The 15,928-nt window shown below is 38.3% G+C and overlaps 2 protein-coding genes across 2 annotated transcripts in view; both read right to left on the bottom strand.

Annotated features, from left to right (window-relative positions):
• Positions 1 to 250: 250 nt before the first annotated feature.
• On the bottom strand, positions 251 to 7,315 carry LOC115370407 (galectin-4-like). The gene is made up of 13 exons (XM_030067419.1): positions 7,271 to 7,315; positions 6,682 to 6,770; positions 5,572 to 5,776; positions 5,224 to 5,337; positions 5,043 to 5,084; positions 4,693 to 4,728; positions 4,556 to 4,582; positions 4,382 to 4,417; positions 4,234 to 4,248; positions 4,096 to 4,125; positions 3,276 to 3,364; positions 2,078 to 2,243; positions 251 to 446 (listed from the first exon to the last, which is right to left on the bottom strand). Exons 1-13 carry the CDS (start codon positions 7,313 to 7,315, stop codon positions 300 to 302), a joined length of 1,041 nt encoding a protein of 346 aa, XP_029923279.1. The 3' UTR covers positions 251 to 299.
• Positions 7,316 to 9,357: 2,042 nt separating this feature from the next.
• ryr1b (ryanodine receptor 1b (skeletal)) overlaps positions 9,358 to 15,928 on the bottom strand; it is a 101,851-nt gene continuing 95,280 nt past the window's right edge. The window contains exons 97-109 of the mRNA XM_030066435.1: positions 15,552 to 15,638; positions 14,941 to 15,195; positions 14,709 to 14,839; positions 14,468 to 14,510; positions 14,238 to 14,371; positions 14,051 to 14,111; positions 13,816 to 13,962; positions 12,935 to 13,069; positions 12,558 to 12,714; positions 12,076 to 12,140; positions 11,871 to 11,971; positions 11,395 to 11,446; positions 9,358 to 11,236 (exon numbers count right to left, since the gene is read on the bottom strand). Of these exons, the coding sequence (XP_029922295.1) occupies positions 11,141 to 11,236; positions 11,395 to 11,446; positions 11,871 to 11,971; positions 12,076 to 12,140; positions 12,558 to 12,714; positions 12,935 to 13,069; positions 13,816 to 13,962; positions 14,051 to 14,111; positions 14,238 to 14,371; positions 14,468 to 14,510; positions 14,709 to 14,839; positions 14,941 to 15,195; positions 15,552 to 15,638 (1,464 nt within the window). The 3' untranslated portion in view covers positions 9,358 to 11,140. The remainder of the gene's footprint in view (positions 11,237 to 11,394; positions 11,447 to 11,870; positions 11,972 to 12,075; positions 12,141 to 12,557; positions 12,715 to 12,934; positions 13,070 to 13,815; positions 13,963 to 14,050; positions 14,112 to 14,237; positions 14,372 to 14,467; positions 14,511 to 14,708; positions 14,840 to 14,940; positions 15,196 to 15,551; positions 15,639 to 15,928) is intronic.

Below are 15,928 nucleotides of genomic sequence, written 5' to 3'. Positions count from 1 at the left end.
TAAACAGAATTTTTATATCTACAGTATTTTGTATATGAAATAAATGTCTTTGTTCATGAATACCACCTGTGGCTGGGACTTACTGTAATTATGACCATCTATAAAAAATACATTATTAAGACATTTATCAATTCATGTCCAATAGCGCTTTACATTCATACAGCAGGAGGATAAACTATCTGAGAAGATCAGGGCATAGATAATGTCCTAGGCCTCGCTGAGCTCTGTGTCACATGACACCTGCAAACACATGATAAATGTCATAATCCATGAATAGTTCAGTGCTTAGATGTGTTGCTTCAGAAGTGGATGTAGGAGATCTGCACGTCTCCCTCTATCTCCAGCATGTCGACCTCAGTGAAGGGCTGGTGGCGGTGGAAGAAGTTCAACAGGTGCTGCCCGTTCACAAACACCTTGAACTTCTGGTTTCCGCAGCGAATCGACATCTGGGAAACAAAAACAATCATGGTACAGGGATGCATTGTGATAGGAGCAACTAAGAGAAATCACAAACACTTCATAATAACGATCATTAATAGTAAATTGATAGTTAATCAAACTTTAGTTAATACAGTTGGTAACATTTTACAATAAGAGAACAACAATTAACGTTAGTTAACGTTAGTTAATGCCATAATGGTTGATTAACTGTTAGTTAATGATTATTATGGCATTTACTAATATTAATAATATCTACAATAACCCTTAAATAACATATAAATTAATACCTTAGCATGAACAGTATTAGTACATGATTCTTAGACACATTAGTTAAAGGTTAGTTAACTGTTACTTAATGTTTATTACCTGTTACTTAATGTTTATTATGGCATTAACTAATGTTAATTGTTGTACTTTTATTTCAAAGTGTTACCATATAGTTTACAGTTAACAAAGAAATGACTTACCACATAGTAAGCTAACTATTAACACATTATAACATTTTATACACTAAATTATGTATTTATTAATGGACAGCAAATGAAAACTTTTAAGAAATGATTTGCAAAACATCTACAAACATCACACAGATAGATGGACCTTTATAACATTATGTAACTTTTAAGAAATCATAAAACATCTACAGACATTATATAGATGGATCAGATATTTGTAACACTTTGATGATGGTTAATAGCTGGTTTGTAAACCATCTATAAACATTATTTAGAAAGATAGTCAGTGATTAATTATTGGTTTGTTAACCATCTATAAATATTATTTGTGTGGCTATTATGAAGTTGCAACTGTTAATCATAATGCCCCCTTAAATGGCTGATAAATACTTTGTTAACCATCTAAAAAATTATGCCTCACCTTATACAAAATGCTGCTCTGATTTTAACGTTCTGTTTTTAATCTACTGCACTTGGTTATTTATTTATTATATATGTTATTGCTGTTTTATTTATATTTTTTAGCCTTAGTCTATGACTATTTATTCTAGTTTATTTTAGACTTACTGTACTGTACGCTGCTGTACCTGAGTACAAATTTTGTTTCATGTGCAAGCGTGTAAATGACAGTAAACCTTGAACCTTAATGAATATATCCACAAGTGGAGATTCCAGGGTTCAAGTCGACACAGACTGTTAGAGGTTGAAGGCTCCAGCAGCTTCATTAAGTTTATAGATGCACTTCCCAGTGTTTATGAACCATTTACCAAGCATTAGAAACATCAGCTGCAACTTTATAATAGCTATCCAAAAATTTTTATCGATGGTTTACAAACCAGCTGTTAACCATTATCAAAGTGTTGAGAAAGATCTGGTCCATCTATGTAATGCCTGTGGATGTTTTATGATTTCTTAAAGGTTATATAGTGTGTAAAGTTTTAACAACAAAAATGTGTGAAATGTGTACATCAATAAACCGTTAATAATTAGCTTACTATGTAATGAGTAAACATTTTAATTATCATTTCATTGTTTGTTAACTGTAAAATAACTATTAACTAAAGTTTAATTAATTGTCAATTTGCCATTTATTAATTATGACTATTAAAAAGTGTTAGAGAGAAATCTAACATAAAGATAGAAGAAATAAGATTATCTGTAAGAGATTAAGGAGGACTTACATCAAAGTATTGTCCCTCCATGAAGGGGTTGAAAGTGAGCTCTCTCTCCTCCTGGCCCCACCTGCCTCCAGTCATGCTGTTTCTCACCACGACCCCCTCACCCAGTCTGGGGTTCAGGTGGAAGGCGATGTCCCGGGACCTGCTGACCAAGAAGTTTACACTCAACCTGCAACACACAGAGACCAAGCAGAACAAACCATGTTAATAATAATAATAATAATAATAATAATAATAAAACTTTATTTGTATAGCACCTTTCATACAAGAATTGCAGCTCAAAGTGCTTCACAATAAAAAGAAAAACATTTGAAACACATTAAATAAAACATTAAAAAGAATAAAACAGCACAGGGTGGAATTAAAAAAGGAAAAGGCTAAAGTCGAGAACTTTGAAATAAAAACAGAAGATGCAAATAAAACAATAAAAGACAACACAGTGTGGAATGAAGTAGGAGCTAGTTAAAGGCTAGAGTGAAAAGGAAGGTTTTCAGTCTTCTTTTAAAGATATCTAGTGAGCTGGCTTCCCTGATGTCTAAAGGTAGTGTGTTCCAAAACTTAGGGGCGTAAGGAACAAAGGCGGCATCCCCGATCTTCTTTCGACTGTTGTTGGGAACCAACAAGCCAGCAGCAGACGATTGCAGTGTTCTTTGGGGTGGATAGCCAATAAGGGAGTTGGCAATGTAACTCGGTCCTAGCCCATGAAGTGCTTTGTATACAAGTAGGAGAACCTTAAAGTCAACTCTAAATATTACAAGGAGCCAGTGTAGGGCAGCTAAGACCGGACTAATGTGCTCTCTCTTCCTGGTTCTGCTTAATAAGCGAGCAGCAGAGTTTTGGATGAGCTGAAGTCTGTCAGTGGTTTTCTTTGGGAGGCCGGTAAAAAGTACATTACAGTAGTCAAGTTGGCTTGAGATAAAAGCATGTATTAGTTTTTCAGCTTCTTTTTGATTTATAAATGGTCGCACTTTAGCGATGTTTCTAAGGTGGAAGAATGATGTCTTCGTCACCTTGTTAATGTGGGACTTGAAACTAAGATCTGGATCTGTTGAGTTGCTGTGTCCATGAACGCACACATAGATGAATACATGCAACAGTGCATGTGCACAGCAGGAACAGGGACAGTTAGACAGGTATGCATGTAGGCACACGCACACACGCACACACGCACACGCACACACACACACACACACACACACACCTGTCTGCTCCATAAGGCACCATGCCTCTGATGATGATGGTTCTCTTTGGGGATACCCCTCCTGGGATCATGCTGGAATAGGGCACAGGCTAAAGAGAACAGGAGACGATTAACACGACGCAGAGTGACGTAATGTGATCTCAGGTATTAGTAAAGAATTTATTGTGACATCCAATCCCACAACATCATGTGACATAACATAACTTGTGCCATGACATAGAACAATGTGATATTTTGTAATGTTACATCCCATTACATTAACATCCTGTAACATAATGTAATATAATGTAACTTGATGTTACATAAAAGACATGATGTTATGTAACTGGGTTCACACTTTTCATGGTTTGCTCTGTAGCTCAGTTTCTCTTTTTTTATTTTTCTTATTATTCATCTATCTATGTGAATTTCTTATTCTTATTTAACATTGTGCTAATCAAAAGTACTGCTGAATTTTATATATTATTAACATTTGTTGTACTTTTGCAAGACACTCAGAAATATATTTCAATAGCAAGAACTGTAGTGAGATAAAAAAAAAAAAAAAATCACACATGTACGGGGAACCGAGGGCGTTTCTGAGTTCAGTACAAAATTGTTACACCCCTATAATGCAGAATAAGGTAATGTCACATAATATAATGTATCATCATACTGCAACACCCTCTTGCAGTTTCCCCAAAGGGTTTGTTAATCTTTCATCTTTACATTGACAAACATTCATTTTATCATATCATTTTAGCTGTTCATTTATCCATAGAAAGTCTGTAAAGGGGAAAAAAGAGAACATTCTGTTTGTATTGTATTGTACGTTACTTACAGGGTTGTATTCAGGTTGCCCAACTATGCCCTAAAATATGAGTAACAGAAGTAAGATATCAAAATGACATGCACAGATATGTTACATCTTATATAGTAATTTCTCTGAATGTTTGATCCACTCATACAATATTCTTACCGGCAGGTGTGCTCCCTAATAGGGCAGAAAAAGAATCATTTTTACAAAGTAAGCACTAGATTTCATGGGATATACTGATTAAATCCTACGACATGCTACACAGATTTAGACACACACTAAAGTCATAATAAGTCATCATAGTTCTTACCCCCATGCCTCCTCCCATGCCACCAGGATATCCTCCCTGGATGTCAGTAACCACAGGCAAGGGTAAGTGGAAATATAGTCACTGTATTTCATTACATTCGTCTATATTTTTCTATTGCATTGCAGACAGAGGTAACTGAGTACACAGTAACACACTAACAATATTTTACCATACCTCCATGCCACCTCCTGGATATCCTCCCTGTTGAGAGTTGAAAGCGTGTTCAATGTTGCACTTGTTTCATTTTTGACTTTTCAGTAATCATTATTGAGCGTTCATGAACATTAAGCCATTCAAGGAAGTTTACTTACTCCCATTCCTCCTCCCATGCCTCCTCCCATTCCACCCTAGAATAGACAAACCAACAAACAAACAAGCAAACAAACCAACAGCTCATTACAGTAACAAATAAGCAAAGGACTCATCACACAGGGGATACATCCTCTGAACCCCTTATTTTGGCACTTCTACTAATATGTACAAATTATGATGCAAATCACTCTTATTTATGCCTTTGCTCTTCTGTTTGATACTACATATAAAGATATTTAGCTTTCGTTACAAATGATCTTGCTATTGCCACTTAACCCCAAAACAGATTTCATTTCTTTCTAATGAACTGAATTTTTTAACCCTTTAAAATGGGTGAAAATACACTCACTCCCATTCCTCCAGGATAGCAGTTCATACCACCTTGAGCCCCCTGACACAAAAGCAGAAAGCATCAGCAATCAGCAATTCACAGTTTTTGATTTGAAACTTGTGTATAATTTCCCTTGGATTTTTTGCTCTCGCAAAGCCCAAAGCATTCTACTGAAAGCAGCTGTGACTGGACGCCTCACCCCGATGACATTTATTGTCTGGATGGAAACATCTCCTGAGATCTGCAGAGCACACACTCTCTCCACAGGGATGCGGTGTGAGAACGTGTGGAAATCTTGTCCATTGACTTTGATCTGCAATGGAAAAATACAAAATATAAATGTCATATATGCAGTAATATTATGTATATTATGTATAGCTCTGTTTAAAAGAAAGTATCAAAGAGAAGCAACAACAAACATCTCACTGTGCAATCATCTGTAACAAAGCTCTTCAAGGAGGACTCAGAAACCATAATTACCTCCCAACAATCAAATTAGCGATCAAACTGCAGTACAAAGAGACCCCAGACTCAGACAAGCTCTGACCTGGTAGCCCTGAGAATTGACCAGGATGATCATTTCAAAGGCTTGTCCCTTGCTGAAGGGCATGTCACGAATCTTCTCCTCTGACTCCCAGGATCCATTCTGGCGAGAGTTGAAGACCACTTTGTCCCAGCCGTCAAAGCGAGGGTTGACGTGGAGGGCGACGTCACTGGACTCAGACTCTCCACACAGCAGGTTGATGAAGTACCTGGCAAAAGCCACAGCAGGGGGACCGGGGACACGAAACATGAAATGCAAATAGGTGGGGGCATCCAGTAAAAAAAAAAAGGATCTCATAAAAGTATTCTGCCCACAAAAGAGAATAAGATGTCAGGATGCAGTCATGTGTGTGGAGTATTTACTTTGTCTGCAAATGGCCTGTAAAATTAAACTGTAACTTCGGTAGTACAATAGGCCAATTACCAGAGGGGGGGACGGATGACAAGTTTAAGTGGAGGCGTGTGCATAAAGTATAACTTGGCCTTTATATGACACATGTTGTGTAATCTCACACCCACTATGATTACACAAGATGTATCCTTGATTTTTAAAACAGTGTCAAAAGGTTACAGCTAGAGGCAAGGTATGTGCCAATGGATATCACTCATTGTCTGAAAACACCCGTACAGAGGTTTATGCAGTACTGGCTCTTTGATTTTATTCAGCAGACAAACAGGAAAATGATGATACTACAACTACTACTACTGCTACTACTGCTACTACTACTACTACTACTACTACTAGCCTATCCATTGGGCATATCATCAAATTAAACTATGCATGTAATTACTAGAATCAGAATCAGAATCACATTCATTGCCAAATAGTTAAATAACATACAAGGAATTTGTCTTGGTATGTTGGAAAAACTGCACAGTTAATAGAAAAGACAAGGATAAAAAGAGTCATAAGATGATATAGATATATATTTACAAGATATATAAAAATGAAAATATGTGCAATCATGGAAATATAGCAAGTTCTTTATTTAAGTGTGACTGTCAAGTGTCCACATACAAAGGGCACAATAGGGGAGACTGTGTTTGTGTACGTGAGTGTGTGTGTGTGTGTGCATGTATATCACACACTTGGAAAACACCAGTTTCTGCTCACCTGGTAATGTCCTCAGGAATGGACCCCTGGAAGTAGATGGACATCCCTTCCCTCAAGCCTCCATAGATCGGCCCTAAATATGGAATTCTCTGTATAGCACACACAAAACTACTCAGATCATACAGTATGAGCCGCTACTGAAAGAGTAACTTCACATCTCAGTAGTGATACATGCCAGTGGATCAAAAAGTGTGGACCAGTGACTGCTCTTTGTGAACCTGTGAAAATTTCAGAGGCTTCCCAGAAAAATGAGCAGGACAGTAATTTAATTTCACCATTATTTCCCTAAATGAAAATTTGAAAAGTAGCAGAATGACTATCTTCTTTGTAGGTTTCACACTTATATCTAAGAAAACAAAACTTCTCAGATGGGGTTCCACAGGATATCTTAAAGTTTACTGAATGGGTCCAGCGGATTTATTTGGGTGTCCTCAGTTTGAGAAATTTTGTGAGTTCCTGGTTTGGCGAAGATGCTCGCCAACATCTTCGCCAAACAGCTTGATCTAACATCTATCTAACCTCCTTACAATATTAGTGCCACCCTTGGCAATACATAGAAAAACGAACAGTAATCACTGTGGATACTTACAGGGTTGTAGACAGGCTGATAGCCAGGAGGAGCAACAAACGCCATGGTAACAGTGACAGAGATGGACAGGCGGATGGAAGCGGGAGGTCAGTGAGCACGTCGACATGGGACCAGAGCTGGATGTCTGTGTTTTATACATGAGCCCAGAGGAGGGGCAGAGTCAGGGTACCAAACCCAAGCCCAGTCACCATGTTTGCTTTGGCTGCAAAATGATATACATTAACCATTAACCTGACAGGGAAGGAGTGGCCCTTTACAACAAAAGAGAAGTGTGTTTATGTGCAGTATTTATGTGTGAGTGTGTATGATGAAACTGACATGACTGGAAAAAGAAGAAACTGTTTGATAGAGAGTCAAGAAATGTGTTTGTCCAAAAGTCTTATTATAATTGTAATTATTATTATTGTACTCTATCACCATATCTTATTCTCTTTGCACATGTTACAAGGCACAACAAATGTTGTAACATAAAATATAAATACATATTAATTGAAACAACCGGTTACCAAGCTATTTGTTCTGCTTTTTGGTGGCTGATTTTAGAAAAACTTTGAATTTTCCAAAAAAAAATCCTCTCAGGACTGAAGCATTTCAGCAAAATATTAGGACTGAAACTTCAGCGATAGCTAAATTATTTAGTAGTATTTTTAGAGTATTTAGAGTATTTAGAGTAGGCACAAAGCACTGAGCTTAGCTCATTTATATTAATTTAAAAGTCATTTACCAGATATAATCTTTCTAATTGCCCAAATTAAACTACAGTATGGGAGGGTGTGTGTCATAAAATATCCAGACGCTGTGGACTCTCTAAAGCAAACATACATCAGTCACTCTTATCTACTATTGAACATCATGTACATCAATGTGCACATATATAATATATGTGTAGGGACAAGGTTAAGCAAACAAGTGCTTTAGAAAGTAAACGTGCACACTGGCACATATACACACACCCACAAACATATGCCTGCAGACACAAAAATTTATAATCAGAATAAAGCCTGTGATAGTGATACATAGGTGTGTCCTGACAAGTCCAAGGTTTAATTATGTATGTTCCATATTTGAATAAACAGTGTTTTGCAAGTATCAGCGTGACACTGCACAAGAGGAGCTGGAGGAAGGCAGGGTTTAGTATAATCAACTGTAAATCTCACATGTTAGAAAACGATCCCTCTGGGTCCTTTTTACTAAAAGGTAACTCTACAGAAATGTCCAATGTCTGCAGAATAGTCAATCATCAGGTCAAAACTTTTAACCCCAAGAACATGAGTATGTTTGTAGTATGGTGGATGCAGGGGGAGTGGAGGCCCTATAGTCACTGGTGTTAATACTGTAATCTTATTTACACAGGGCAGCTCCCTCAGGAAACATGGATGAGTCTGACAGTATAGGAAGACAACAGCCACGTTTCCATGCCCAGAAGTATGATCATACTACAGCTGAGCCAATAATGTGTGTAAGAGCCTGTGAAAACACCGTTCTCTGATCATACTGTCGTAATGCTCTCAGCTGAAGTGAGCTTTATCACAGTCATATACAGCAATCTGATTTTATTTGCATTAATACATACCAATCTCCCAGTTGAATTTCTTGAAATTAAAGGTTTCTTGAAATTAAAGGTTGCAATTAAGGTATGAGATGAGAATATGAGAAAACTATTTTCATAAAATTTATTGAAGTTGTAAAAGGAAGTGGGAATTGTTAGCAAGGGAAAAAAAACTGACACAAATCTGTGAAAACTGGAATTTGAATGAGTAATTCATGCATGTAAATTGGATTATTATGGGGAAACAGCTTAATAAGAATTATTTTTACTGTATTATTGCTGCATTATTAGAATAAAGGTAGAATCACACTGTATTTTAATTTATGGTTTATATGCATCACAAATCGGCCCTATTCCAGAAACCACATGGATGCAGACTGACAAATACACACACACACACACACACACACACACATACATACACACTGCCACATGCATGAACACACAAATCATGAAAAAAAAGTCATGAAAAAAATGAGGTCAGCGTTGCGAGGTCATCTTAAAATAATCTGTTTATTTTGTATTGAAACACAGGGTTTAGTCAGAGGACTCTCAGTCAGGTGTAAAGTAGTGATCTCCATTCCCCTCCATACTGTTCACTGGTTGAGTTACTGATGGGAACGCGGCAGTAAATGCACACATCAGGCTCTTCAACAAACAGATACTGCCATACACTCTAACTCTGACATAGTGAGTAATAACAGTAGCATTAAACTCAAGATGGAGAGAGAGAGAGAGTGCGAGTTTGCATGTGTACAAAGGATCACCTTAAAAATGTCAAAGTGAGATATAACTGTCTGAGATCAACAAATCACGCATCACTTTCCTGATTGAGAAAAATAATTGATATGCAGATTTCCTAAAAATAGCTATCATAAAAACCTAACTAGCAAAAACACAAAAAAGCTAAATCTGCTCTTCTGACTTCAATCCGGCCATGAATGTACTTCAGAGTCAGGTCGATTCCTGTGACCTTATTGGATTTTGCAAACAGGACACGTAATTGTTCATTTCCAACAAAGAAGCATGGATTGTTTAAATTCTTCAAAGCCCTAAAGAAAAAAATATATATGTATCTATGATTTATGTAAAATATGTTTTTTTTTTTTTTTCATCAAAAGGCCTATAAGCAGCCTAGTCATTATTCAGTTATACAAGTGACACTTTGGCCAAAATGTATACATTAAATACATTCATTACTTATTTCAATGCACTGACGAAAACCTATTTGTGCATAAAGTATTGTAAAAGAGACTGTCGTCCACTGCAGTGCAGCAGGGCTCAAACAGTCATGTTCAGAGGATTAGATCTGTATACAAACAATAAATAAATAACCTTGGCATCCTCCTATGTGTGTGTGTACATCATCACTATCTTCTATGGCATGGAGACACCAGTTGAGATAGGGGAGCACATACATCCTGGGACGCTTAATAAGACTTCAGAGTGCAAACTGGGTTGTCTGTACAGCCGATTCATACCACTGTATGTAAATACAGGTGCTCTGTTGATGACACTGACATTTCTGCTGTACAAGTTTCCATAAATGATTGCTTGTTTGAAGGTAAATTTGCAAATCTTGCAAAAGGGAGAAAATAAGTGAGAGGAGGCCTAGTGTGTGTGTGTGTCCGCTCCCTCAGGGATTTTAGAGGCAATAGACTGAATTGCTCTCATCCCAAATCTCAATCGATTTCTTTCAAGTGCTCCCTACAGAGTTAACTACAAGTAGAACAGCAGCAGTCTGAGACTGAAATGACAAAAGGCAGGAGTCACATAGAAACTCACCATCTTCGCTAACAGTAGAAATAAAATACACTCACTCTGTAATTTCAAATAAAAGTGATCATGACAAAACCAAAACTACCTGAATCCAAGCATGAAAGTTGCTATAGGCACTCTAATGTGTACAGCAATAGCGAGTCAAAGAGGCGTGTGTGTGTGTAGGCGCAATTTGATATGCAAGGCAATGTATAATTTACACCAAAAAAAGGCCATGTAGTGTATTTACAGCAGGTTAAAAAGGCCCAAAGCCTCCTATGTCTTGTATGTCTCTCTGTTTCTTATATTATTTTTCCACGTAAGGTCTCGCTCAAAGCAGTTTCATCAATATTCTGCTGCAGGAGTTACAATAGTGCAGTTAAAGTGTGCATAGGTTCAACGGGAGAGAGAAATGTGCGGACCACGAGTCCCTTAGACATTGTCACAATGTAGACATATTCTACCTCTGATTTTCTAACTTTTTCTTTGTCTTAAAATAATTTCCCCTCCCATCCTTTATCCTCTCTCTGTCTCCTTAAGAAACACAGTCACAAAGTGGCTTGTTATCCGAGCTGATCCTCATACTGCTTCCTGAAGCAGTCTCCAGCAGGGAAGAAGTCCCAGCATCGCTCCTGGTACATCTTCCACACATATGACTCCTGACAGACAGTCAGAGAAAAAGCAGAGGGGAGAAATGGAGGAAAATGAGGGGAAAAAGTCAGATTGGACAGAAATTGACGAGGTAAAAGAAACAAACGTTGTGGACCTTAATAAACCTGAAAAAAAGTTCTCAACCTTTGTTATTGCTTTTACTAACCTGTCCTGTGTGCTCTGTTTCATCTTTATTTATGAGATACATCAAGAAGAACCTGAGGGAAAAGAGAATTAAACATTGAGTATTAAAGCACAACCTTATACCAGGGCTCCCATGCTTGCACATTAAATCCAAGGACTTTACAATAACTTTTAACTGTGGTGGTTTGGTGAAACTCAAGGATTTAAATTGGCATACTTTAGGGTAACATATGGCAGAAGACTGATCAACATTACTTAAAGATCTGTGGCATATGGATGAATGAATTTGGAGGCTATGATTTAGTGAAAAAAGTCAAGCATTTTCAAGCTCTATTCAAGGTCTAAGTATTTTTATCAAATCCACAAATTTTCAAGGATTTTCAAGGCTTGTGGAAACCCTGTTAAACCCATCCTGAAAACCTGATTCATCTAATAAACACCGAGGAAACGCTCCAAGAGTTCAAGCAGTCCAACGCACATATCTTCAAGATAACTCACATGTAGTTGGCTAAGTTATGCTCTTCTAAGGTGTGTGTCTCGAAGCCGTGCGGCGTCGTGTCGAAGTAATCACTTCCTATTCCACAGATGAAGCACTTTGTCTGGAGAGAGAAAGCTCAGTTTAGATTGCACACGTCTCTGGAGTGTAAATGAAGAGGAATATTCAAACTGACTTACTAAATCCAAATGATGGCTATTATCTTACCTCCATGTCCTCTCTGACCTGCTCCTGCTGGTCTCTCAGCTCACCAAAGGCATCAATGATCAGACCTGACACATACACACACACACGCACAAGTATTTACTGGTCAAAAGTATTTAACAATGCAGCTTTTGTTAAAGGAGGGCATTCTCCCTACACGTATCCCAGCTGGTCTGGGGTCCAAACATGTAGCGTCAAACCTGCCTTCTAACAAGGCCACTGCCACCTTGATCCAGTGACACACGCTAATGCCAACTGGTAATTTTGATTTTTTTTTTATGTTCTTGGACTGCTGATATTGGTGGATTCACTGCACTGTTTGCCATCTGTGTCTACCAAAGTCTACAAAAAGTTAACACATCGTACTTGCATTTATCACTAGGAGGCTGAAATGAATGGCTTTTCCCCAATTGGCAACTTGTATTTATGGAAAACAACACAAAGCACTCCAGCTTGAGAAAAAAAAAGGACAGGATTGTCCTTACCCTGGATGATAGCCAGCAGGATGACAATGACAAAGAAGAAGAAGGTAATGTCAAAGACGACTCGGTAAAGCTCATACTCGTCGCCGGCCGGGTCTTCAATCTCATCTCCTATGCCACCGCCGGCTCGCACGCCCACGTACATGTGGAAGAGGTAACACTGGAGGTGGGGGACGAGATAGAGGTCAGGTTGGCCATTTGTAAATTTAATGACAAAAAATCAGTGCAAAAAAACTTGACTTTTACTTAAAGCCAACTAAAAAAACACTCATGAACGAGTATATCAAGAATCAGATTCAACTCTATAAGATTTGAATCCTTAATTTTGGTCACAAATTCATTTGATTTCTCCTTCAGCTACATCTCTGCCAGCCCCTCACAGTCATCATGTCGTCACACTTCATGTCCGGCTCGTCTTCGTCCTCACTCTTGTTGTAGAATTTGCGGAAGAAGTTGAAGGCCACCACGGTGTAGAGGTACACCACCACAGCCAGCAAACCCACCGTCATCATCAACTGCAATCAACAAACAGATGGCCAATTAAAACCTTGTTTGTTTCATGCCTGAAGGGCATTACGAGGACCACTCTGCTTTGTGTTGACGTCTTGATCACCCTGCCAGGGTTTATTTTATGATGATGAGCTGCTGACTGTACATTAACCCATTTACTACATGGTTAATAACGAAAGACAGCAGTAATCTGACAAAAAAAAATATTAATTTGAAATGGTTTTATTACCCTTCAACACCCCTCTAAAATAAATAGTTTATAGATTCTGATTGATATAACAACTAGACCTGGATGGTTCAATGTATTAAAGGCATTTCAGCTACATTAGCGTAATTTTATCTTCTTTTCTGGTAAAAGTTCAGCCTCCAACCATTAATAAAATGTTTTATGCTCCCCAAATAAACTGACACCCATGTTGTGATGGTATTTTGGATCCAGCAGGTGTTGTGTTAGCTAGCTAGATTGCTAAAGGTGGTAAATGGACCAGACTTTGTGTGTTGACTGGTGTATCAAACCTACTTGAGGTGACTGTCCACAGCAATGGTCAGTCACTGATAACAGCAGTTATTATTTGAAGGGGTCATTATTTTTTCAGACTGCAAAACGCCATGATTGACCAATCAGAATTGTGCATTTCATCGAGCTGTGTAATAACACGGTAAAGATTCAGACTTCTACCTCCTAAAAGTTAGAATATAACAAAATACAACAACTATGAGAGTCCAGTATGGGATCAGGCCAGCACATCACCTGTTTGCCATTGTGGGTGACAGAGGACAGAATGGTTCGCAGGGTTTTGACACCCATGGCAATGTCCAAAAGATGAGCAGCAAAGAAGAAGTTGTTGTAGTGTCCAAGCAGAGACATTAACAGGTACCACACCAGGTAGAGGAAGGTCTAAAGGCAGTAGAGAGAAGTCGTTAACACAGTACGTAAGGCTTATGCCATTGCTCCATGTATACAGTGCACTGCTTCCTTCACTCACATTGTCAGTGAACACAACGCCAAACTTCCAAATCTGGTACTTGATGTCAATGGATGTAACCCTATAAAGAGAAGGGCAAGTTTGTTTGTCGCACACACCAAGCACAATGTAATGTCAACGTACAGCTGTGACATTTATACTGCGTATTGATTGTAGTTTGAACTCTTTTCTGTGAAGAGGTACATACCAGCTGAACATGGAGCTGTCAGGCTCAGGTTTCTTTTCATGGGTCATGGCACTGACATCTAGAGAAGCCAAGTCCATACCGAGCAACTCTGCGATCCTCTCTCTGCCATAGATGTCGCCATATTTGTCCAATACCTATATACAAACAAATGTTACACACAGATTTCATTCGCCAAGTCATTTGCAGCTAAGAGCATAAAAACTAATTGACATATTGAGCCAAAAACTCACCTTTCTCTTAACAAATTTGTCCCAGTAGTTGTTGGGGAACGTGCTGTATTGTATGACAAACAACATAGGTATTTCAAAAATTAGTAAACCTGGAAATCATATTTAGTGCTGTAAACCATAATCATCATAATATCATATAACATAATATGATCAAATGAGTTATTGTAGGATAGTCTGTGGCTTAAAATGATGCATCACTTCTATCTATCCATCTGTCTATCTGATGTAATAAGGTACTTACGGTGTGTTGAGCACCAGTCTGTCCCATTGGCCCTTGATGTCATCATCCTCAGGCTGCTCGGTGACGTACAGACCATCGAACTCCAGTTTCCTGGCGAGCTCCTTCTCTCTTTTGAAGATGACCAGAGGGACCTGGACGGGGTGGGGACAAACATGGCTTGAAACCCCCAAGCAGAAATACGAACATAGGTGGAATGTCGCTGCGTTTTTGAAGCAGAGCAAAAGCCAAGTACCTTGAGGCAGTTGTAGCCGATGATGCAGAGGAAGGCGATGACTGTGTGGAAGATACCAAGGAAGGCCATGGCCGGCTCCATGTAGCCAGTGCTCTCCTCCAAGAAGTAGTATACAGGACCTTCATCGTCATCGTCATCTCCTCCATCTTCCATTCCAGAGCCCTCCTCCTCAACACCAGAACCTTCAAACAGGCCAGAGCCCTCAAACAAACCAGAGCCTTCAAACTCCTCCTCACCTGGGGGACTATCAGACACCTGGAAAGGTGAGAGAAATATTACAGAGGCAATATATGAAGACATTGTTTCCAAAGTGCTATGCATATCCAGTTGGAGAAACGAGTTTATCTGAAATTCAAGCAATATTTCAAAAAGCTATTTTAACTTAAATCTATGATATCTTATATGTTTATGCATAAATTTAAAAATTTATGGATGTCTAAAAATTGGATATGTGATGATGGTCGTGTAGACATAAAGGTTGGCCTGATTTTGGAGTTTAACTTTTCATCAGTGTATATCCACTAGGCATGCATACTGAATTGCACTGTAGGGAAACACTAAAATTTAACAAAGAAACATTAAAACAAGGCAGAATGCTCTTTGGCACAGACCTTGTAGAAGAGCAGGATGAAATTGAGAGCAAAGGCAACGAACAGCGCCAGGAAACGCAGGTTGTAGAAGTTACGAGACAGGTAGTTCTAGGAGAGAATAAAAAAGAAGAAGGCAAGATTTCAATAATCGCAACAAAATTTTGTTGCCCTATTCCAGTGTATTAACCTGTGTATTAATGTATGAAAACATACTAGGCAAGGTATTGTGTTAATTGTTAAAGTTGTACTTACATTGTGTTGTTACACCCTCATAAGCAAATTATGTGTGAGTGAGATATTCATTAAGCACTTATTCAATATTCTGTAATACATGCCACTTATTCCAGCATATTTGAACATGACCACTGCAAAATGAAAATTTTCAAGACAACATCTCC

The sequence above is a fragment of the Myripristis murdjan genome, chromosome 13 (assembly GCF_902150065.1).
Source record: "Myripristis murdjan chromosome 13, fMyrMur1.1, whole genome shotgun sequence".
NCBI classification, from domain to species: domain Eukaryota; kingdom Metazoa; phylum Chordata; class Actinopteri; order Holocentriformes; family Holocentridae; genus Myripristis; species Myripristis murdjan.
This window is presented reverse-complemented; position numbering and strand designations above follow the sequence as displayed.